This window comes from Macadamia integrifolia, chromosome 8 (assembly GCF_013358625.1).
Source record: "Macadamia integrifolia cultivar HAES 741 chromosome 8, SCU_Mint_v3, whole genome shotgun sequence".
Taxonomy (NCBI): Eukaryota; Viridiplantae; Streptophyta; class Magnoliopsida; order Proteales; family Proteaceae; genus Macadamia; species Macadamia integrifolia.
This window is the reverse complement of record NC_056564.1, coordinates 17511893-17535403: the sequence shown is the minus strand read 5'-3', so window position 1 is coordinate 17535403 and position 23511 is coordinate 17511893. Positions and strand designations below refer to the sequence as shown.

The window sequence follows — 23511 nt, the reverse complement described above, 5'->3', positions numbered from 1 at the left end:
TTTATTCTTCAAACGGCATGAAAACACTACAGCTTCTGTCGGTGATACGCATCTACACACTAGCGTGGTCCCTACGCTACGACGCCGACTTTGAAAAGTTGGGTTTTCAAATTATTTCTTGAATCGATTCCTATTTCTTAATTGTTTTCTTTGTTTTTTCAGTCGGTTTGGATGGATTCCTAAACCGATTCCGATTTCAAGGACGATCCCATTTTCACCCAATTTCACTTAAAATCTGTTCGATCCCGGTTCGAATCCAATCTAAATCGAAATTAACGCTGGCCGGTTTTTTTTTTTTTTTTTTGGTGCAACACCGATTCCAATTTTTGAGTCCTGCATAAGTTGGGTATTTTGGAATTTTTGATTGATCTCTCCTGAAAACATATCCATGCTCATTATAAATGGCCAAAAAAATATCTATAATTTTTCAATTTTTTTCTCATACAAGATTGGTATATTAGGTATTTATACCGATACCTTGGTTTTCTTGACCACTTTACCATCGCATTTATCAATTCAACTATTATGGTATCAGTTTGGTAGCTGTATCAAGACCAATACGCAAATCCAACCAGAAAAATAAAATGTGTTTCTTTTTTTCTTTTTCTTTTTAATTAAATGGAAAAATATTGGGTATGCCACCGATATCAAGTATGCTAGCATCCATTGTGTCTAGCTAATTTAATATATATATAATATAGTGATATTGTGAGATTCACCCTGATCGAGAATTTAAATCAATATCGTTTATCAACACATCAATGCATGTGACAAATAATAAAAATAAAATGGGAAAAAATGATTTTGTTCACAATTGTGGCTCCTATGCCTAGACCCAACATGGAGTGAAATGACCACCTCATCCCCCTCTCAAATGAAAATGCACAAATCCCTTCCATGTTGATGCTTTTTTATGCACTCTCATTGACCCTTATACTGGTGTAGGGGCTATGATCTACGACAACAAATTCTCCCCCAAATAGTCTTTTCACTCCATGGGAGAGAATTAGCTAAATATTGACCGAGACCATTTCATCCCATGTTTTAGGTACTAACCCATATGTGGTGTTGAAATTTGACGTAACAAACCAATCAGGAGAGCTGAAAGACGAGAATGGGCACCGAATGATCTCGCTTGTCCAATTGAAACCAGAAGAAGAGAGATCAAATGAAGAAGTGATTTTTGTATGTATCAAGATCCTATGAGCTTTCGAATGCTTCCCATAAGACACTAACATATTTTTGTTGCTGGAGAAGCAATGGTACAAGTTGGCGAGCTCATCTAGAGAGTCCATGCTCCATTGGAAGCTAGTGTTTGACACGATGATGGAAATCCTTGATAGAAATAAGCGGTTGTTGCCATGGAAGGCCGTCTCAGATGTGTTTGGTAGCAAAGAATAGAAAAGAAAAAAGTACAAAAATTGTATTATTTTATTAATTTAAGAAATTCTAATTGTGTTTGGTATGTCTTGAATCAAGAGTATATATATATATATATATATATATATTAATTTTTTTTTTAATTTTAAAATTCACATTGGGAATGATGAAGTTTTCTTATGGAGTCCAAAAAATAGGAATGAGACAAGAAAACATAAGAAAAAAAAAATTTATTTTCCTTTCTTTTCTTTGAAACATAATTTTATATTTTCTTATTATTTCATTTCATTTCTACTTTTTTTTGGTTCTTCTATTTTCTATATTCTTTTTTTTTTATTATTATTATTTCTTTCTCTACTCTTGGCTACCAGACAAGGTAGATATGATTGTAGTTCAGGGGAGTAAGAGAAAGGGACCTAGCACTCTAGCAGATCGAAGACCTATGCAACGTCATATGTGGGGTGCTCCGGAAGGATATGGCTAGGGACAGCATCAACGACTAGAAAGATTGCCACGTGCAAATGTCTGAAAAGTGCTGGAAATCGAATGGTCCAAATTCAAGGTTCTTGTTGAGGAAATCAGCCTAGACGGAAATGGGTCTTTTGAAAATATTGGTGAAGGCAAGGGTCCTTCCGCCCTCTTTCTTTTAGCTGTTACCGTTGCCAGAGAGTTGCAACAGTGTTTTTCGCTGGAAAGTACTCTCTTCTTCTTCAACTTCGCTTTCACTTTCACCGAAGATGTGTATGGAGCACCATGGTCCTAAGAAACGTAACGTTCAGTATCGGTCAGACCAAAACGGTACCAATATTGATCAATCCCCAATTTTGACCATTTTTACCCTGATCCAAATGTATGGTTTAAATGTAAAATCGTAATAAGAACAATTTTTTTTCTTTTAAAATGTATTGCGCAAGAACCAAGCAAGAACCTAACTATATATCACGGCTAGCGCCCCAAAACAAGCAAGGGATTATCGAACAAGCCTTGCATTTTCAGTTTCTTCTTTCTAGCTTTGACAATGATATAGATCCGACCAATCAAGGAACATAGTTCTATATACTAATTCTATTCAGCCTCTTGCCTTTTGAAAGTTCAATTTCTTCGCTAACAAGCATTACCTATTAGTATAAAAAAGTCGGATCAAACTAATTAAGTAACGAGTGAAATGCATAAGAATGAAACAAGTCAAAGAGTGAAATAATCCAGAAAGGAAGTAACAAGTGAAGCAATAATCGTCGGATCCAAGTTGATTTGAAACAAAATGATAACTGTTTTGACCGATGCATGACCGTTCCCGAGTTTTAGAAGCTTGTGGAGCACTGATTCCCAATAATTGTATTTGAAACGAGTTTTGATTTGGGATGCTTGGGTTGAATATATATTTAAGGATAAAATATTCTTTTACATTTTTAAAGTTTAATTTCAATATGTAATAAGGATAAAACGCTCCTTTACAATTCAACACAGTGAGTCATTAGAGGGGGTGTAGATGTAATTTTATCATTCTCTCACACCAAAAAAAAAAAAATGTAAAGTTTTCCAAACCTTATCGGGGCCAAGTAATTTTCTCTCTCTTCTTGTATAAATCGATCTCTCAAACGCCGTCCTACATTCTCCCATGTTCTATGCTTTTAGAAAGCTGTTCGTTCTCCCCATCGCTGAAAAACTTCACATATGGATCCAAAGACGGATAAGCTGGTCAGAAGAACAACAATGATAGCCACTGTAACTGCTTCGTATTTTCTCCTCACTGCGGATTACGGTCCTGAACCAAACGCCCTAGATCCTGTAAGTATCAATTTGAGATTTTTTTTTTAATCCCTAATTTGGAAGAAAAGAGGAACGATGAGTTTGCAGATATGCCATTACTTTTTCTTGAATTTTGCAGAGGTTTCCTCAAAAGTTTCATTTAAGAAGATAAGATTGCTCAGAGTTATAGAACATTACATCCCTTAAATCTAAAATTCTAATCCTTGAAAGAGAGTTTGAGCAGAAATTCCCACAAGAATGACATGACTGAACTACCTTCATTATTATCTTTTATCTTATTAGGAAGGTCTAATAATGAATTGAAGTTTTTCAATGGCAGATCAAGAAGTCATTAAAATCAGCAGAACGTTCCGTGAAGAGGTTTTTCTTTGGCTCAGATATGGAATTCCCTGACAAACACAGCTCCAATACCGCGAAGGAACAGCAGCCATAGTTAGTTGTTCGGATCACAAGAAGAAGGATGTGTAGGGCTCGTGGATTTGGAAGAAAAAGATATGAGATAAGAGTTGTAAATCAATTTTCAATCATATATGTACTGTAGAACTTGAATACTGAACTTTGTTGCTTCTTTCGATTCCCTCATTCCTGAATCACCGAAAACCGAAAATGGTAATCGTATTATGTGGGCATTAGAATTTTGTGAAAACATCTGTTTTAATGTCTAAATCCACATCAGATTTGGAATCAGTTAGAATCAGTCCCAAACCTTAGAATCAGCCCTACAGATCTGAAAACCCATTCAATAAAAACCCTAGAATCTGGCAGATTGAAACATCTAGAGACTAGAAGTAGGATCGGTCACAGCCAACCATGGGCTGATTCCGATTTTAGAAAGTGTCACCGAGCACCAATGTTTTTTTTCCCTCCCAATATGAACCAAACAAATGCAGAACGAGATCATTGACACCAATCCTCGATCCAATAAGGATTTGATTTTTGCCTCTGGGCAAGCCTCGGTGCGAGGTTAAGTTGTGCTATTACAACATGTGATGCGGGAGGGTAAGGTTGCATACATCCCCCCCCCCCCCCTCTTTCTCTAGAACCTCCTTGTCTTTCAAGATACACTGTACATCTACACTACATTAATCATTACAAAGTTCTCGTAATGGATTGATGATACCTGGGAGTAACGAAAAAACCCTTCCGAGAAGAAAAGAAAAAAGCCTACATTGTCGGTGGTAGATGTATCCAAGGTTCTAAACATAATCGGCAACATGGATTCGGTGGTAGATGTATCCAGGGTTCTAAACATAATCGGCAACATGGATTTCGATTCATCCACTGAATACAGATGGAATCGGCTTGAACCCGTAAAACAAGAGTCGAATTTTTCAAACAGGAATTGGATCCAGCCACTATTGATCCGATTCGACCAGTTTCTCCTGCTTTAAGTTCCCAGATTGTCTCAGCTTTTGGCTGATTTGAAGATCGATGGTGGGGGTGACGAGAGGCGAAATTGGATAGGGTGAGAGGCTTTAAAGTTTCTAGATCAATCAATATATTTGATCGTACCATGGCAAGTAGCCCTGGGGAACCCTTAGTCAGGGGGAATCTCTCACACCATGCCAATGGCGATGCAAGAAATGATATAATCAACAAGGAACCCACATGATCAGTGTAGGGAAAAAAATAAAATAAAAAAAAATACCTGTATGAAGGTGATAGTACGCTGACATTGTGAGAAACTTTTTCTTCAGAATTCCTATACTGAATGGTTAACACCATCGATGGCAACAAAGATTTGGATATTGTGGGTACTGGCTACTCTGTTTAAAGTGAGAACTAACAGGTGCATCCCCCACCACCATGGGGTGCAGTTTCTACTCCCAAGCCGTGGGAAACATATAAGCTGAGTTCACATCCACATGGCAGAGTGACATCTATCTAAACTGTGTAGCTATGCACTGAAAAGAACACTAAAAAACACATCAAGCTCCCTAACTACCCAGGCAAAAACATACAAGTAGGCAATTAGCTGTACAAAAAGTACCCTACCTTTGAACTAACAAAAAAAAAAAAAAAAACTAGCTGCACAAACTACAAACAATTGGTATACTTTCTACTCCGCATTGTTAGAGGTAGGCGAATGATCTTCGGTTTTTGCCTTGCCAAATGATTTCTGTGCTTGCAAGACGGGCATGTAAGCCGCAGTTTTCTTCTTAAAAATATCACCGGACAGTTTCTCAGTCTCACGGGGACTAACCAGATTTTTCTCAACATCTTCAAACTTCGCTGTGGCCCATGGTGCAGTGCCCACATTCGCAGCAACACTTCCCACTTCTATGGTCAGTGTAGAGACTTCATCTCGGAAAGCAAACCATGTGTTACCGCATGCAATACATTGCAACTGATGAGCAATAAAAAAGCATCATGGTAAGGACACAAAATCACAAGCAGCATAAATAACCAGTTATAAATCTATAATAATGCCAAACTAGAGGTAAATTGGAGAGAACTTTAGTTTGTATTTTTAGAGAACTATATTGGTACACTTTAAATCCCATGAGAGCAGCAGATCCATGCAGGCAGCAAAAATGGTATACCATATGAATTACCTGTTTATTAGACATTGTTCTAGTTGATCTGTTAGAATGGACCAGTGTGATTTTCAGGGATAAAAACTGAACCACACACACACACACACACACACACACACACACACACACACACAAACCCCCACAACTCAAAAAAATAGGAAGACCAAAGAAGCCATTGGTATCTTTTTTTCCTCTTTTTTTCGGGTGCAAGTGGCATTAGGAGTGCATTTTACAAATTCTGAACCAAATATATAAGAAACAGAAACTAAGAAAAAAGGATGCAAGACAAAGTTTGACAACCTGATAGCGGTCACCGCGTGCTCCTCCTTGTATAATGTTTGTTAGACCCACTTTCTTCTCCGTGCATCGTGAACATCGAGCATCTGTCATCTATTTCACATGCAAAGAGATATGCTAAGGATATGCTTAATATTTAAGAATCTAATGCATAAGTATATATTTTCATTCTGTGCAAAGGCTATCTGGTCACCCCACCAAGAGAGGTTCGTCTTCTCAGCACAAAATATCTTCCATGTTGCATATTGGATGGGGCCCAATTTTGTAGACAAATGTCAAGTTCCAGCTGAATCGGACTTGGCAATTTGGAAAAATAAGGCTTTGAAAATATATGACTACAAAGAGGGTACACACCAAGATATAGACAAATGAGATGGTGCATGCCAATAAAAGTATGCATTCCAAGACATGAGAAGATATATATGATCGATTTTGTGTCTAAAACTTGACATGGCTAATCCAGACGACGCCTTATCCAATGGTGGGCATGCTCACATCATGCCACGTGGCACAACTGGGTGGACTGTCAGGAGAGTCTTCTCTTATCAGGGCCATCTTTTAGCAATTTTCCAGTTTTTTTAAAAGGAAAAATTATAACCTGCATGCGCTCTGATTCTTCAGGCTCATTCTTTGGAGTTTCTTCTGCTGTAAGAGCATCCTGGGGAAAAAAAAAAAAAGAAGAAGAAGAAGAAAGAAAGAAAGAAAGAAAGAAAAAGGAAAGGATTAATTTCTCTCATTTAACAGGGAAAATAAGCATCAATCAGCAACACCCTCCTATTATTCCAACATTCCTAGTACTCATTCATCTGAACATCCTCATCTCAGCAATACCCATTTTTATACATGTGTTGTTTCTTTGTTGCTCACATTTAGAACAAACAACATTGCTGGGACTTACAGCCATCTCATAAAATTCACACTTTAGTTTTAATGGGATGTTTCATTCACACAACATCCCAGAAGCTCCACCTCACTCATTTGTTATATAAAGAGTATCACTCAAAAAATTTGAAGGACACCCTTGCTGTTTCAGGCCTCTTTGGATGGGTGATGAGATGGTAATCTATTGTATGGTGGGTCCTTTTTGGTCTAAATTTTGTCTAGGCTCTCCAACTCCTTGCTGGGGTCCTTCTTGTTGTACCATTACATTTTATCTATCTTGAATATATTATTTAGAGGAAGGGTTTGCTGCCCGATCATGTGGCCCCAGCACCAGAATGGGGGCCAATGAGGGCACACAAGGGCATACAACAGGAGCGGTCATTTCGCCCCCTTGTGTGTCGGCACAGGGAACGTGAACGAGAAGCATTCCTTTTACCTATTGTTTATTGCTTATAAAAAGCTTTAGAAAAGACCTGATGCTGACCTGTAGGCTACAAAAATTCTATAAAAGGATATCATGTTCAAGAGGTTTTCGACCCTCATGTAGCCTTAACATATCTGTGTTTGGTAATACTCTTTTAGTTTTTTTTTGTGCTAATTTAAACAAATGGCTAACTGAGATCAGAAAGATAAGTAAGACTGGCATTGGAGACTCATTGACTTCAACCATGAAACAAGCCAAAAAAGAAAAAAACCAGGTTAATTTATTCTAGAAGTAAAGTGGACTTCCATGAGTGGCAAAGAAATTTAGAAAAATGCAAATGAAAATATATTACTGGAACAGACAAGCAGAACATAATCCATACCTTTAGTTCATTAGGCGACATGTTAAGAATTCTTGAAGGTTCCAACTCTCTTTTAACTAGACGTCTGGCTAGCATCGCATTGCTCTGTTACAACTTACAAGTTATTCAATACTGAAAATACTCAGGACAGGTATCATACTATAAAAAAAAAAGGAACAAAGATATTGCTAAAATGCCAGCAAGATGGTAGTTGTCAAACAAAATTGGATCCACTTACATTTTAAAATTATAATACAGAATAGAGCCTTTTTTGTTCACTAACAAGTCTTTCTTTTCCAAGCACAGTTGTCATGGCGCCTAGACGAGCCAAAGCAGTGGCAGGGCACCTTGGCGCCTAGGTGTCGCCTAGTCATGCAAAGCGGTTGTATGTGAATAAGGGGTATGGGGCCTATATATAATATAGATGACTTAATTTCCATATAAATGTAAAGAGGGTTATTGAGTAAAGTTAAAAAAATGCTTTATAGTTAATTGCAAATATGGGTGCACAAAAGGGTATATTTATAAATAATGAAGTTCACTAAATAAATCTCAATGATTCCAAAGAAGAACTCTCAAGTAAGAATCTCGAGTTCAGCAAATGACAGAGTTGCAGAGAAGGACTACTTCGGAAAAAAAAAAGGAATCCCTTTGATTATTATTTTTTGTTGACAAACAAATTTTTTTTTGATCATTTTTGTTTCTTCTTTGCCCCATATCTAGTTCCGGTCAATTTGTGGCAAAAATCTAGAGAACAAGCTAAAAGTGCCAGTGGACAAAGGCTCGATGTTTCACTCCAAATTCATAAAGTTCATGTCTGCTATCAACGCCTATCGATTCTCGACTGTTCACAGCGGCACTGGAAGACTGGAAAGGTACCTTCCTCATCCTCCTCTTTCCCATCCTCCTCCTTTTATGGTAACAGTGGCAGTGGTGGCTCTTCCTCTTCTTTGGCAACGACTGTTGTTGCTGCTGCTGCTTCTTCTTCTTCTTCTCCTTCCTCTCACCCCTCCTCTTCTTACGCTTCTGCTATACAGCAGGAAAGTAGCAGCGGTTGTGCTTCTGCTTTCTTCTTCTTCTCCTCCTCTCCTCCCTATGCTGCTGCTGCCCTGTCCCCCACCCCACCCACCCACACTTTCTCATCATCTTCCCTGTTCTCCACCCTTCCCCCCAACCCCCCATTTCTACCTTTTCAATTCTTCAATCTACAGTATTTTGGATCTAGGCAACCATTCGCCTAGGCCACCATGAGGTCCTATAACAAGGTTATCAGATACACTTGGCAAATGTAACATCATGCGAATATAAAGGAAGTCGTCCCTCCACAATATAACATAAAAACAGCATTTAGCGTGCATATATTAAGCTAGAGGTCCTTGATGTGCACTCTCAAAGATGGTCCAGGATAATATTGTGCGACTACATTTTGAGAGCAGTTTTAATTAATGTTGATAATAAGCATGACAGTTCAATAGCAGTCCCACTTACATCAAGGATCACTATCCTAAGCTACTTCATTAATAATCACCAATGTTTCTGGAGACATCAAAACAAGGAAGTGGTCATTGCTATTTTCTGCAAATATAGTTAGTACTGATTACTTTCCATTGTTACAAACAATTGCTGAAAACATCAAAATACTAAATCAAGCACCCAAGCCCAAGAACATATTAACATTGTGTTCAACCTACCATAGTTTTCAAAGGATCAGCTAGGCTATGCCAAGTTGCCCCTTGAAGTTCAATGCGAGCACCCACCTTCTGTGCGAGCACCCAAATCTGATGATTTTGCCCTCCAAATACTATGAATTTCAAGCATTTCTCATTTCTCCCCTTATATGTCTCTACAATCTCCCTTTTACACCTTATGTTCTATATTTTGACTTTTATAACCCTAAATTAATTAAATTATTATATTTATTATCAACAACAACAACAAAGCCTTTTCGCAACTAAATGGGGTCGGCTACATTGATCCACAATAAGGCAAGATAAAAAGCAAAAGAAAGAAAAGGGAAAAGAAAAAGAAAGGAAACAAAGCAAAGCAACATGTCCAGGACATTCCATCTAAATATTATATTTTATTATATGTATATTATATATATATATATCTATATATTATATTATATTTTTATATAAGATTAAAAAAACAAGGAAAATATGGCCTAGGATATAACATGAGGCTCTCGCATAGGGCACCTTGGCCTTGGCAAGGCATGGCCTAGGTGTCATGGTGGTCAGCCGCTGCAGTGGCTCGCCCTGATGCAGTTGAAACTGTACATTGTACAATCTAGTAAGCAATAAGCAACCAGTCTCATACAAACACGAGTAACTGATTCCGTTGTTCTTTCACTTATCAACACCAGCTGCTTAAAATATTCAAAAGTCATTTAAACAAAATCATAACTGGAAGACATGTTTTAATATGTAAAGCAAGCACCCTAAACCATATCTGCCAAATACCATCATGTTTGAACACTGATGAATGTTCTCTTGGCAATCCGGGCCCGGCTGGTATAGCAGTAGTTTTTAGGAATCACGACGGGGTGGTGTTGTTACTTCTCTGGTCCTATTGGCATTGCAGACTCTACTACTGTAGAACTAAAGGCAACTGCTCAAGGGCTGGAATTACCCTTGGCCAACGGATGTAGTCCCTTGATTCTTGAAGGAATCTCTTTGAGGTAGATCGAGTTGTCAAAAAGAGAATTCAATGCTGGCCCAATTCTGGTTCAGGTCTGGTTCAGTTTCATACATCGAACCAGCCTTATTTTTCTCCAATCAGATCAGCCAACCTGCTGTTACTGTTCACGAAGGTACTGTTTATGTGAACAGTACCTTGGGGTCCAATATTGACAGCTAGTTTGGGAAAGATGCTGCCAGCACTTGTTAGGATATTAGATATTAGTTTCTATTTTTATTTCTTTGCTTTATCTTGGCAAGTAAGCTTTATAACTTGGGAAGATTTGTTTCCTTTTTTAGTTAGTTTCTATTTTCTTAGTGAGCTAGTTAGTTTCCTATTTTGTTGGTCAAAAGAAGTTTCTATTTTGTAACTTAGCTTAGTTTCTTTTTTATCATTAGTTGTTAGTTTCTAATTTACTCTTACTTAGTTAGCAAGTAAGAAGTTAAATTAGAAGGTTTTATTTTTAGCTTTAGTTTCCTTTTTTATTATGTCTTTGTGTTCAAGCAATGTAAGGCTATTTAAAGCCCATCAATTATAATGAAAAGACAGATTTTGAGTTAAACAAAAAAAAAGATGGCTTATGCCGTTATGCTATGGGATGTAGTTGGGTGAGATACCTAAACTTGAGGGGTGAGATGCCCATTCCGGCATTCCCTAATTCTTCTTCCACCCTTCTCAACCCTCCATCAGATTCTCTTTCTTTTCTTATTTTCCTTTTATTTGTTTGCTTAGAACCAAACCTATTGGAGAACATCTTAATGTAGACGAGGATAGGGAATCTAACCAAGTCTCAACTTCAGGAACTTTTAATCAAAAAACAACCAGAACCAGCCCAACAACATAACAGAAAATCAGAGTAATATATTATAGTCCAGCAGGCTATCGATTTCAATAGGCACTACTACTCAAGGTCAAATCAGTAGCAAACCTTAGGACTAAACCAGGGACTGATGAGTATCTCGAATAGGTTCAAAACAACTGAAGGCCATGAACCACAGACCAAACAATAATGGGAAATAAGGACAGGTCTACCGATCTCAATCCTGGGTAGGACAGTTCATTGAAAGACAAAAAAAAGGAGATTTTTAATATCTCAGCAACCAAGGCACAGAAAGGGCTCAGGTGTGGATCGAGTTCCTCCCTAGGTGTGGGGTACCTTAGGTTAAAATATTGGCCAAAACTAGCCGCTGGGCTAACCTGGGGAGAACCAGAAAATTATGCCAATCGATCCCTATTTCTCTGGACAGAATTGAGAGAGGAAATTAATTAAATACCTATAGAAGTAAATCAGATCTGGAACACCTTGAGTCTATGGAAGAAAAGAGAGAGATAACTTGAAGAGAACCTCTCGGGCTTCACACCGCAGAAAGTCAACTGGATCAAACACCAATTCCATCAGCCTTGATCAAACACAAGACAAATCTCCATGGAGAAGACAATAGCAGCAGCCATTAATTGTTTATCAAAATCATTCTTTTTTTAGGAGCCTCCTCTTTATTTATAATGTTGATGGGGAAGGGAATTACAAAATAGAGGGTTCCTCAAAAAGGAAACCAAATATTCTCCTAATACAATAGTTACTAAAAACTGAAATTAGAAACTAGTTGAAAAAAGAAACTAACCACTAGTGACCTGACTCAACTAATAACTTGACTCCTAAGGAAACAAATATAACCCAAATCAAACTCATCTAAAAAAGGAAACTAACAAAAAAGGAAACAAATCACTGAATCCCGTATGCAACCTTAGAACCATAGTTTAGGCCCATAAAAGTGGTCTATTACACTCGAAACACACGGGATCAAACACTCAACATGTATAGAACCCAACCCTAGGCTTATTCCTAATAAAGCAAGCCTAGTTTGGTGAAGAATCTGCATCACATCTTCCCTATTAAGCCAGATTTTGAGATCCTGCCTGGGATTAGGATCACTTGTGATTCTAGTTCTACATTACTCTTCCAATGTTGTTCAATGGCTTCATATTTAAAATTATTTTTTCCACATTAGGAGAGCCCTCTCAGCTCAAGGGCAGTTCTCATTCTCTTGGAAAAAGAAGTCGGCTAATTCTAATGCTGATGAATTGGCCAGCGGTTGGGTGGGAAAGGATTTCTTGTATACAGGTCCCTATCCCCTGATTTAGGCCCTTCTCATGGCTTAGGCAGTGCCCCTGCTTCTTTTGACGTTGTTGTACATTAGTTTTATTTCAATAAAATTACAACTATACCCATAAAAAATGTAACCCAGGCACACACACAGACACACACCAAAAAAAAAAAAAAAACCAGCATCAGTTCAATCCAGTTTGACCATAGGGTCAGGCAAATCCCTATGAAACTCAACAACTACTTAAAAGGATAATCAAGATAAGATTAGTGTTCTCTTATGTGTTCAATTTTTTAGATTATCGTAACCAAAACTCTAACTAATAGAACATTGCAATATGTCAACGTGCACCATAGCATACATATTCTTATAAAACTATACCATATCAACAGAGCACAACACCAACATTCCAAAGTAAAAGGTATGCATCAAAGAACCTTGAGGTTAAATATTAGCTGTCTTATCTTCTGGTTATACTTTGTAAAATCACAGGCAAGAGTTTCATGTGAGACCCTCTCAAGAGCAGTTACTGCCGAAACAGCAGCATCTGGCCAGTGGAATGCGTCATCAACCTGTGAAATCCAACAAGTTACTATAAGAGAAAAATTACAAACACAGTGTGAACATGTAGTTGTGGATTTATGCCAATAATATCTCAGATTCATCATACTTTACATAATCATCTGTATTCAACACCAGGTTTGCATTATGTAATCAATAGTACATAAGAACAATGGTACCATACATCATTCTGAAACACAAGACCTCTTCTGTCAGAACAAGACCAGTATCATTATTAGTTCAGTAATACCACTGTAACTATTGTAGATTCTGCTCTCTTTGATTCCATTGGAGATTCCAATTCTCCTTTTAATCCTATCTCTTTTAATCAACCTTAAGTGGAGCCAAAATACACTCATACAATCATACCCACGACTACCTTCCTCCTTTCTGTCCAGATTCTCCTTAGTAAAGAACTCTCTAATCAATTGGAGAGAGCCAATTTACTAGTCCATTTAACCACAGCCCTGGTTTGCCTATTTCAAATTTTAATCCACATCTCAAAAACCCAACCCCTGCGTATTTTAAACCCTCCAACCAAAACCCTAATCTGTCCTTCACCGTTTTCAACTGTTTCTTCCTAATAGTACAGACTAATACCCTCAAAGCTGAGGCTGTCTTACATAAAGATGAAACATTAAAGCATTAAGACATTTACACAGTTCTGCTAATGCAGGAATAAAGACTTACCAGTGTAGAAAGTCCAAGAAAGATCAGGCCTAAAGAGGCCCAGTTCTATTTTAAATAGCCTGGGTCCACTTTGTTTTTAGTTTTATGCTGTTTGTTTTCCTTTTTTGTGCTTTAAGTCCAGTCACAGTTGAACCGGTGGTCCAATGGTCCAGTTTAAGTTGATATTTCATTTTTTATTTGGATCAAACTCCATTCATACAACTCCTCCATTCCTAAAAATCTGGGCATATGTTGCCTACTCATATGTGAACTAAACCTTAGATGCTCAACCCTGAGAATCCTGTTGTGAAGAATCAATCTGCAGCTACAGTAAAACCAAGTCCCTACTGCCAGATCTGGTTCAGGTCTACCAAAAACTCTTGTTGCAGGTTCTTTCGAATCGAATCTTGGTACTTTTGGGAGGGCAGGTTGTGGTTATTCTAAAGCTGAAGTTTCAGGCCCAACTGACAATTATTGAAGATCTCTGCATCGAAGCTTGCTAGCTTTTCCCCCTTGGTTTAGAGTCAACCTCCCTCCCAAACCATCCCACAATTCTCTTATCCCCTTTACTTTATTTTCCCACCTTCATTATTCCTCCGTCTCCCTTTATTTGCCACTTACCCTTAATTTTATGTTCATTCCAAGTCTACCCCTCTAATACGTTGCTTTCCCTTCACTCGACCCCAATTAATTAAAGGCCTGCCATTATTTTATAAGATTCCATCTATTTACAACATTGCCACCTTCCTTCGAAACTTTGGTTTATTTAAAAGAACTGCCATCATTCTTTGGTATTTGATTCTTGCACTCTTGGGTGAGCCCATAAGCGAGCTGAACAGGGTTTTCAAAACCCGATTCTGCATCATACACTCTTGTATTTACTTTCATACTTTGAAAAGGAATGGGACAGCTGTAAGGGGGCAGCTAGGGAGTTTCCTAGCTGGGTTTGAACTCTGCTTGTTGGCTTTTATAAATAAAGGAGTAGAACTCTAATAGCTCACAATTTTGCTTTTGAAAAAAAAAATTGTTTGCTGCCTACTGTGGCTGTGCTGTCCCTGTGGTGACTCAAGGTTCGATTGGTGGTGACTCCAATCTATACCTTGTGGTGAGAAGCCAAGGTACTGTTCTTCTATTCTCTTGAAGAGGAATTAGTTTTCTGTTCTTCCATAACCTGCAATTGATTCTCAGTTCTATTATGCCATAGAGTTATCCTACCTATCATAAAACCTTTATGGTTAGTATTGATGGAGGGCCGGTAGGGGTAGGGAAGAATCCCTGAAATGAACTCAGAGTAGCAAGGGGGAAGAAATTCGCACACAAAGAGCCAGCAGGCTCTCAAACTCACTATTCCACTCTATTCAATCTGTCTTTTCAATCGGTGGTTACAAGTATTTAAGAAAATAAAACTCCTACTTAGAATTTAAAATAGAAACAACTGTTAGAAGGAAAACAAGCTCATAAAGGAAACTTCTATGTATCCTACCACTTCAGAAATAGAAGACTTAAAATAAGAGATTCCCACAATATTCCTAATTAAATAACAGTTCCTCAATTCCAACGAGATTCCAAAAACTCAAATATGGATCTGGTTCATCTTTGTCTAGATACCCAGATGGGTTTGGATCAGCCTATGGGTGTGATTTTGTGAATCTGCATCAATTACCCCAGTGTTAAGAAAAAATCGTTCAAGAGTTTTGCAGAAGGGTAACAATAACGAGCAGGGGTGACTTGCTCCTTGTCTGCAATGCGAGCAAAATCCAAAATATGAATCTTCAAAGGTGCATTCAAGTCCAGAAACTCATGGGGGGAGAACAAATTCATGATGGTGAACAACTGGCATTGCACTGATGTCCATCATTACTTGATCCACGATCTTCTTGGCTTCGGTTGCCGTTACTAGTTGGTCCACGTGTGTTTCCATTTTTGATCCACCTTCTGAAGATTCTACCATGCCGGACAACTTATCCTAGAAGGCGTTATTACTATCGCCAAGCCCTCGACATGTATGGAGATTAGAAAGTTTTTCTCATAAGGTACGGAGATCATCTCTAATCAACAAGAGTAAAGCGTATTGATCTACCTCCATGATGTAGCATAAAGGGTGGCAAATTTGTAATTAAGCTGAAGTCCTTAAGTGAATGGCAGGGATGTAATATTGAAAGTTCAAGTAACAAGTAACAACTCACAAAAAATGTATGGGTAAACGGTAATCTTGGAAGCAAGGTAAAAAAAAAAAAAGATAACTTAGAATAGGATGGGAAGAGAGGGGTAAAATGAAAATAACAGGAAATTATGGGGAGGGGTACCATAACAACAAAAGCAAGAGAAGTCTCCTTGGAGACAAAATCACAAGCCAGCAAAGACTCCATGAGTTCAGTGGAAGGCCAGGAGATTTGATAATGGAAGTCGGCTTCAAGGAAATCGATTCCAGCAGTTGTGGGAAGAGATCGAGGGCGAACCAAGCAGGAGGTGATGATGTTTGCAACCTTCTATTGAGAATGGAACCAATAGGAGGCGATTTCGGTTGAAGAGGTGATTTGCAGCAAGAGGGTCAAAACAGGTATGATTTCTCTACCCTATTCTGTTGTTCTACGTCTCTCACTCTCTCTTCTCTTCTTCTTCTTCTTCTTCTTCTTCTTCTTCTTCTTTTCTTCGATGCCTCTTGCACTCTCAGCTTCTTCTTCTTCTACCTCCTTTTTTTTTCTTTTTTTGGGGAGGGGGAGGGGGAGGGGGAGGGGGAGGGGTGGGGGAAGGGGTTGCTGCTTCTCACTCTCTCGTCTCTGATTCACTTCTTTTTGGCTAGCTGATAGAACCCTAGGATAGGTTGGGGTTTCGACTGAGGGAAAAAAGGTTCCAATGGAGCGGTTTATAGGGTTGGTCCTAGGAAGCGAAAGGGGCGTTAGGTTTCAAAGGGAGATCACGAGGAGGATTGAAGTTTTGGTCAGCTTCTCTGTTTGTCAACAGAGTTTCACAGAGAACATAAATCAAATGGAAGGAGATGGGAAGGAGAGAGATTGATGGAGAAGAAAGGATCCTTCGGCTCTGATACCAAGTTGATGGAGGGCCGATAGGGGTAGTGAAGAATCCCTGAGATGAAGTCAGAGTTGCAGGGAAGTGAGAGAAGATTCACACAAGAGAAAGTGGGGGGGGGGGGGGGGGGAGAAGGAAATTTGCACACACAGCTAGCAGGCTCTCAATCCACAACTCACTATTCCATTCTATTCAATCTGTCTTTTCAATCGGTGGTTACAAGTATTTAAAGAAGATAAAACTCCTACTTAGAATCTAAAATGGAAACATTTGTAGGAAAACAAACTCAAAAAAAAACTTGGAATAAAAGATCCCCACAATATTCCTAATTGAATGAAAGTTCCTAAAATCATACTAGATTCCAAAAACTCAAATATGGATACAGTTCATCTCTGTTTAGATACCCAAATGGGTTTGGATCAGCCCAAGGCTGTGCACCTGCATCAGGTATGTTAAACATTATTCTGATATCAAGTTATGTATCTGCTGCATGAATACTATAATCCTACCCCAAGTGGGATTCAGTTCTTACTATTTTGAAAGCTATTCAGTAACTGAGATTCACTGATCTGTTACGCCTAAAATCAATAGCATAGATTGATTTATTTGTTGGCTATACTGAATCTGAAATCTAATTGTTCATACGACTTACTGTTTGGTTGTCCATAATAGCATATCCAACTGTTAGATCTTGCTGAGATTTTCAGCAGCTGTTCTACCCATATAAAGAGGCACTTGACCAGGGTTTCTTGCTGATTTGATCCGATAATTTGGTTTTATGAGTTTTCTCTTGAATCTGGAAGTTCTTACTCTATTCTCGATCTTGTTGTTGGAAATGGTTCACATTTATATCAGAACCACATTATCTTCCCTATAAAAACTTCGTGCTTTAATACTGTCCCTTTAAAGTCCCCCAGTAATTGGTAAGTTGGGATACAAATCCCTTCTCCACAACCTGCTCTAAGTTTAAGTTTCTTTATCCTAAAAAAGCTTGTTACAGTCTAATTTTCCAGAAAACATGTAAACTAACCCAAATGTTGCCCCACTTATTGAACAACTGTATTCGCAATAATGATAATCCAATGAAATTGTGAGGCTACCAATTAAATTTGGTTAATGTTTATTTACATGCCCAATCGTTCGAGTAATGGAAACTGGATACAAAACATAAACTATTAACAAGGGGAAATGTTCATTGTGCACCTTCATACTCTCTTGATAGCCCACTGCAATTTCTGTGACATTGCTGCCACTTGCAGCATGATCAGTGCATGCAGATCCAACCTTTTCTTTATCATCCGCCTGCACATTATCCTTAGAGATGCATACATACTGAATTGCTTGAAGAAGTCTCGCCAAACATTTGTCACGATATGAATCTCCAGTTAAAGCCTTGAAGCTTACTAATATTGAATAAAACTCTGAAGCATCATTGGCACCACTTCCTGGTGTTTCTGCTTTTAGATCAGATCTGGTGGCCACATCGTCTTCCCTTGACACATCGAGTGGAGATATATTTTTCCTTCTGAGTAAACGCTTACTCTTCAATGGATCTTCCTGTTCAGCAGGGGACTCTTCAGGCTCAACGTCTGGAAGTTCTCCTAGACGTTCTCGAGTTTTCTGAACTAGAAGATCAATTTCATGTTGCTTGCTGTCCTCATAATCTTTATCTGTTAATTTCCAAAGTTTTCTCTCTACAGTATCATACACTTTTTGGACGATAAAACCAGGATGCTGTGAGCGTTGTGGAAGCTGCTTGTGTAAAGGGACAAAATGCACCACACATTTGTGCATTACAGATTCTGCTGGAACCTCATCACGATGGAAACTGTAGAACAGCTCTCTAGTATCACGTGTTTCCCAGCTCCCTCCCCCCTTTTTTGCCGCCTCCTCAGGACGATAGAACCACTGCCCAGTAACCATCACACTCCCATTACTGGTTTGTGCAATATCCTGCAAACAAAAAACAATTAAAAAAAAAAATTTAGAACCTGTCCCATTTTCCCATGAGAAGAATACCCAACGAAATTGTAAGACAATATCAATTCAACTAATGCTGTGGGCCAAGAGTAAAGGTCTCTCTCTCTCCCCCAGTAACCCAAATGAATGACTGGGAACAATAGTTAGTCAAGAGAACTAAGCATACACTGAGTACAATAGTTCTTCCATTCATTTTAGCCAACTTAGTCATATGTGTTTGTCGTAGATGCTAATTTGAATTGGTTATTTATATAGATTTTTCTTTTTTTTTCTACTTAATTAATTATTATTTTTTAAAAAATATTTATTCAATTTTCAATTCAACAAAATTCGATTGATTGATAAAAGTTGAATTTTTATTTCGAGAAATAGATGAAACAATAGCTAACCCAATGGCTGCTTCAGTGGCTGCAATAACTGGTACTAAAAAACGAGAAAATGCCTCCTTTTAATTGGCCGAGTATCAAAACTCAGAGAATGTTACGAAATATATATTAATTGCATTCCTATAAGTTCAAGATATAATTGCTCTAACCATATTTTGGCTCGTGATCAATCCATAGATACTGATAGAAAATAAATAGGAGCTCAAAAAAAGTACATGTTCAAGCAAGGAACACACTGAGAAGAAAGTTAGTCAAGGGAGCTAAGCATACTTCTCCTCCCCCTCCCCCCACCCTTTAATAAATAATGAAGCTCACTTCTAGTTTCTAAAGCCCCCTTAGAGAAAATTATTCTCAAGATAACTCACTGAAAAAACCAAGTGTAAATATTTCTGCATATCTCTAAACCCCTCCATCAATTAACCAAGTAAATAGCTTCATTCAGAAATTCCCTTGGAATAATTCCAAACCAATTTCCCATCCTCAATTCCGTGCCTTAATCTGTTTACAATCCCACAGTTTCTTAATCTTTTTTCAATCGGTCACACAGTTCATCAGTTTCATTCCAAAGTAGATAGTCAACTATAAATACCATCTTTTGGAAAAAAATTTGAACCATACTCCCAAAGCCCTCCTCCTGATCTTAAGGCAATCAGATACAGTACAAAGCCAGTTCAAACAGGCCCCTAATTAGTCTTGTTGGTTTAAGTTATAACCAGCCCAGCCAAGCCCCTTTTCTGGCCATCAATTTAAGTTATAGTCAGGCCCATGTTCTGCCCCTATGTAGCCATCGACCAGCAGGTGGAGAAGGAGATATTTTTCACAACTATCAGCCAAAAATTTGTGGTTATGAATCTGTTGTTTTATCAAAGGTCCAGTACAACTTCCTCTTGCTATGATAGGCATTCAGATATCCAAATTATCAATCAAGACTGAAAAAAGAACACAAAAAATTAGCAACTTATGAAGTATCCGACTAATGTTAAATGAAATCAATAACCCACTCACCTTAATGATAGCGACATAAGGCTTCTGATCAGGATCCTCAGGTGTTAAAAGTACTGGATCTTCCTGCAGGACAATCACAGCCAAATGGATTCTTATATGAGAGATAAGGCTAGTTAACGAAACCATATTCACCAGAAAAAAGTCAAGATTCTAGGCAACGAAACATGTTCTCAAATTCCAGCGTCCAAGTACCAGGAAATGTACTGAAAATACCTCAAATCAGGTAATTGAGACATGAAAGTTGGACTCGAAATCTGATTAAAAAAAGAGCATAAAATAAATCTGTCCAAGTTTCCCCTCTTTCCACCTTTATACTCTACTTAGTAATGCAAAATTTCGATCGCAAATTCAAATAAATGCTATATTTCAATCGCAAATTCAAATACTAATCAACGAACCAAATGAAGAGGATGTGTGAAGTAGACGAACTTCAAGAACACTTGTTGAGTTTCCTCTTACTTACGAAAATCAATTCAGCCGCAGGCCAACACTTTCTCAGGAATATTTTCCACTCTTCTAAAAGGAAACGTCACACTCCTTACTACCACTTAATCACTTCATGTTCGAAACTGAGTATTTAAGAAAAAAAAATCAACTATAACGAAGAAACATTATGCTTCTCCTCATAAATTATAAATAATTCCGAAAACTAACATCACATGACGAAATGTGAGCGTAAAACCCTAATAAACTTCAAGAAAGTGCAAGAACAATCGAAGACGAAAAATATAAAAAGAAATTTGAGAACTATAAAAACTAACCAACTCAAATCGATTCCCGTCGTACTCGAAAGCATTATAGTGAGTTCGCCGCCATCTGCCTTTACCAGAAACCTTGATAACTTCTCCAATTAGCTTCGCATCCTCTGCCACCGCTTCATCTTCGTTTTCGCTGCTCTCAGATTCTTCTTCGGCAATCTTAATCTTCTTTTTCTTATGACGTTCCGGACGTGAAGAAGACGAAGGATGCCGTGAAGAATGAGCTTGAACTTCTTCCTCAACTTCTTCGTCGCTGGTTGAGACCTGTTTGAACCTCCTGTTCCCCATTGTTTACTTTGGCAAAAAAGCTTCGATGAATTGGATTTTGCCCGCCAAGTGCCAGTCTTTATATAAGACGAGGAGAGCCCCTGCAAATAGACCAGATTTTGGATGTAATTACCTATCTACCACTGTTTCTTCGCGCGTCTACCTTTCTCCGTTGCGCCTAGTGACACGTATAGTTACACTCACTGTTTCTTACCCGCCCTGTACGGCTCCACCATCTAATTAAGAGAAGTCATTTGATCCTAACCGTATCAGTCTAATCCGAGATTTTTTTTTTAAAAGTCACTTCTATTAAAAAAATCCAATTTTTTACTGTTTTTATAGCATGTTGTATCGGTATCGGATTCCAATGATACCAATGCTTATTACAATAATTCTGGTTAGGTTTGTTCCATGTCCTTATTCTCCCCCCCCCCTCTCTACGGTTAAGTGGAAAAATAAATGGAGGGTCCTAACAAAAAATAATAATAACAAATAAAGGAGGGATCTACACGCCAAGCAAATAGGTGCATTTGTGTCTCTTGAAGGGAAACAAATGTAAGAGGGCATGTACTTGTTGAAATGTCTACATTATTTTTTCATAAAATAAATAATCAAATTTAGTGGAGGGGGAAAACAAGATAATAGATATGGAGAGGGGTCTATGCACTAGCCTCATGTATTTGCATCATATGTATTATAGAGTGAAATATCTCATACACCCCGAGTGTAGCTCCACTCGTTCTGTCTTCAGGTCGAGTTTCCTCATGAATGATTTGTTACACGAGCTAGGTGTGACTACGTATAATCGGGATTTTAGCTTTGGCCTGAATCATAAAACTGGGGCAGGTTCGAGGGGTTCTTTGTTAGCGAAAAAAAAAGAAAAAAGAGTGAAACATCTCATTCACTATGTGTTAGGGTGTAGTGGTGACTGCGTATAATCGGGGTATACCTTTGGGCTTGAATCGTAAATCCAAGTAAGTTCAAGGAGCTCCTCATTAGCACAAAAAAAAAAAAGAGAGAGTGAAAAATCTCATTCACTATGTGTTAGGGGGTAATAGTGTATAATAAAAAGCCCACGGTATTACTAATTAGGGAAAAGATGGTCGAAAGGCAATGTGGTCCATGTTCCTAGACATAGAGGTGGTTATGATCGTCTTGCCACTCGTGAAGGATAAAGATATGATAAAGATAGAATTTCAGCCCCTATTGATGTTTATTTCATGTTCCTTTGGCTGTTGTGTTGACTTAGGAGGCACACTCTCTTGTAGGAAACCCTCTCCCTAATGATTTTTCTTAATAAATATGGCTGAAGTTTTATGGTAAACTAACCAATTTTCAATAATAGTAACATTTCGGTCTCGAGTCATCTACTTTGGAGAAAAGAATAAATACTTTATTCCCTATTTGATAGAGTTGTTCAAGTCCTCTCACCGCCCATAATTATTCGTGTTTTTTCAAAGGTTTTTTTGTTTATCAATCTTTTTTGGGTAAGTGACTCCCAGAAAAAAATATCGTTCCTACTTGTGCACGATGATCAACAGACAAGCATGAGAAAACATCCATAGAGTTGTTTTCCCTTTCATGGGGCTTAGCTGATCTTTTCATCCTTATGTGTCTAGGCGGAGGAGCCACACTCCCCCATATAAAACACTTTCCCAATTCTTTTTTATAAGTCAGTGGACTCAAAACTCTCTTCTATTTGAAATGTCCAAAATGCCATCCAGATTTTGTTATAATCATGGATTACTGTTGGATCACCACAACCAGGATCAATTTTGTATGAGTCATCAGCTGGTCGTAATGGTGGGATCCAGCCATGCTTTCCCCAGCAAGCATAAGTTTAACTTACCAGAGAAAACCATATTTTTTTTTTTTTTCTTTTGAAAGCTAAATCCATTTTAAATGTCTATTCTTAATAAAGAGTCAAGTCTGGATGATCAAGCAGAGTTAGAACATGATAACATTTATGTGATTCTTTCATTTTTTGGGTTAAAAATTTGATTAACTTGATTGATTTTTAAGAAGTAAAAGTATTAGGAAGTGCATTTATTAACTTAGCAAGAATTATCATTCCACACTCTATATCCCTATGACTATGTTTGGTTGTAAGAGGAATTAAAGGAAAAGGAAGTGAAATTTTCATACTTAAAAAAGAAATATATGTAATCATTACCCATGTGACTTTAACATTAACTTTAAATCAATCCATATTTGGTTATAAAATTTCATTTTAATCTACATCCAAAACCCTTTGCTATAGTATGTAAAAAAAAAAAAAATATATGTAAAATATATCATTACTAAATATGATTAAAAAATTAAGTAGTTTATACAATCATATAGGGTAATGATTATAAATATATTTTTTTTAAGTATGAAAATTTCCCTTCTCTTTAAATTCTCATTGCAATCAAATGGAG

General features: G+C 37.8%; 2 protein-coding genes across 2 annotated transcripts; one reads left to right on the top strand and one right to left on the bottom strand.

Moving 5' to 3' along the window:
• The first annotated feature begins 2959 nt into the window (after positions 1–2959).
• On the top strand, positions 2960–3796 carry LOC122087449. The gene is made up of 2 exons (XM_042656595.1): positions 2960–3168; positions 3470–3796. Exons 1-2 carry the CDS (start codon positions 3055–3057, stop codon positions 3581–3583), a joined length of 228 nt encoding a protein of 75 aa, XP_042512529.1. The 5' UTR covers positions 2960–3054; the 3' UTR covers positions 3584–3796.
• Positions 3797–4825: 1029 nt separating this feature from the next.
• On the bottom strand, positions 4826–21128 carry LOC122086978. Its single transcript, XM_042655910.1, has 8 exons — positions 20828–21128; positions 20067–20129; positions 17899–18648; positions 12873–13007; positions 7673–7756; positions 6583–6642; positions 5988–6077; positions 4826–5497 (listed from the first exon to the last, which is right to left on the bottom strand). The coding sequence occupies exons 1-8, from the start codon at positions 21110–21112 to the stop codon at positions 5210–5212; spliced, it is 1755 nt and encodes a 584-aa protein (XP_042511844.1). The 5' UTR covers positions 21113–21128; the 3' UTR covers positions 4826–5209.
• Positions 21129–23511: the final 2383 nt, after the last annotated feature.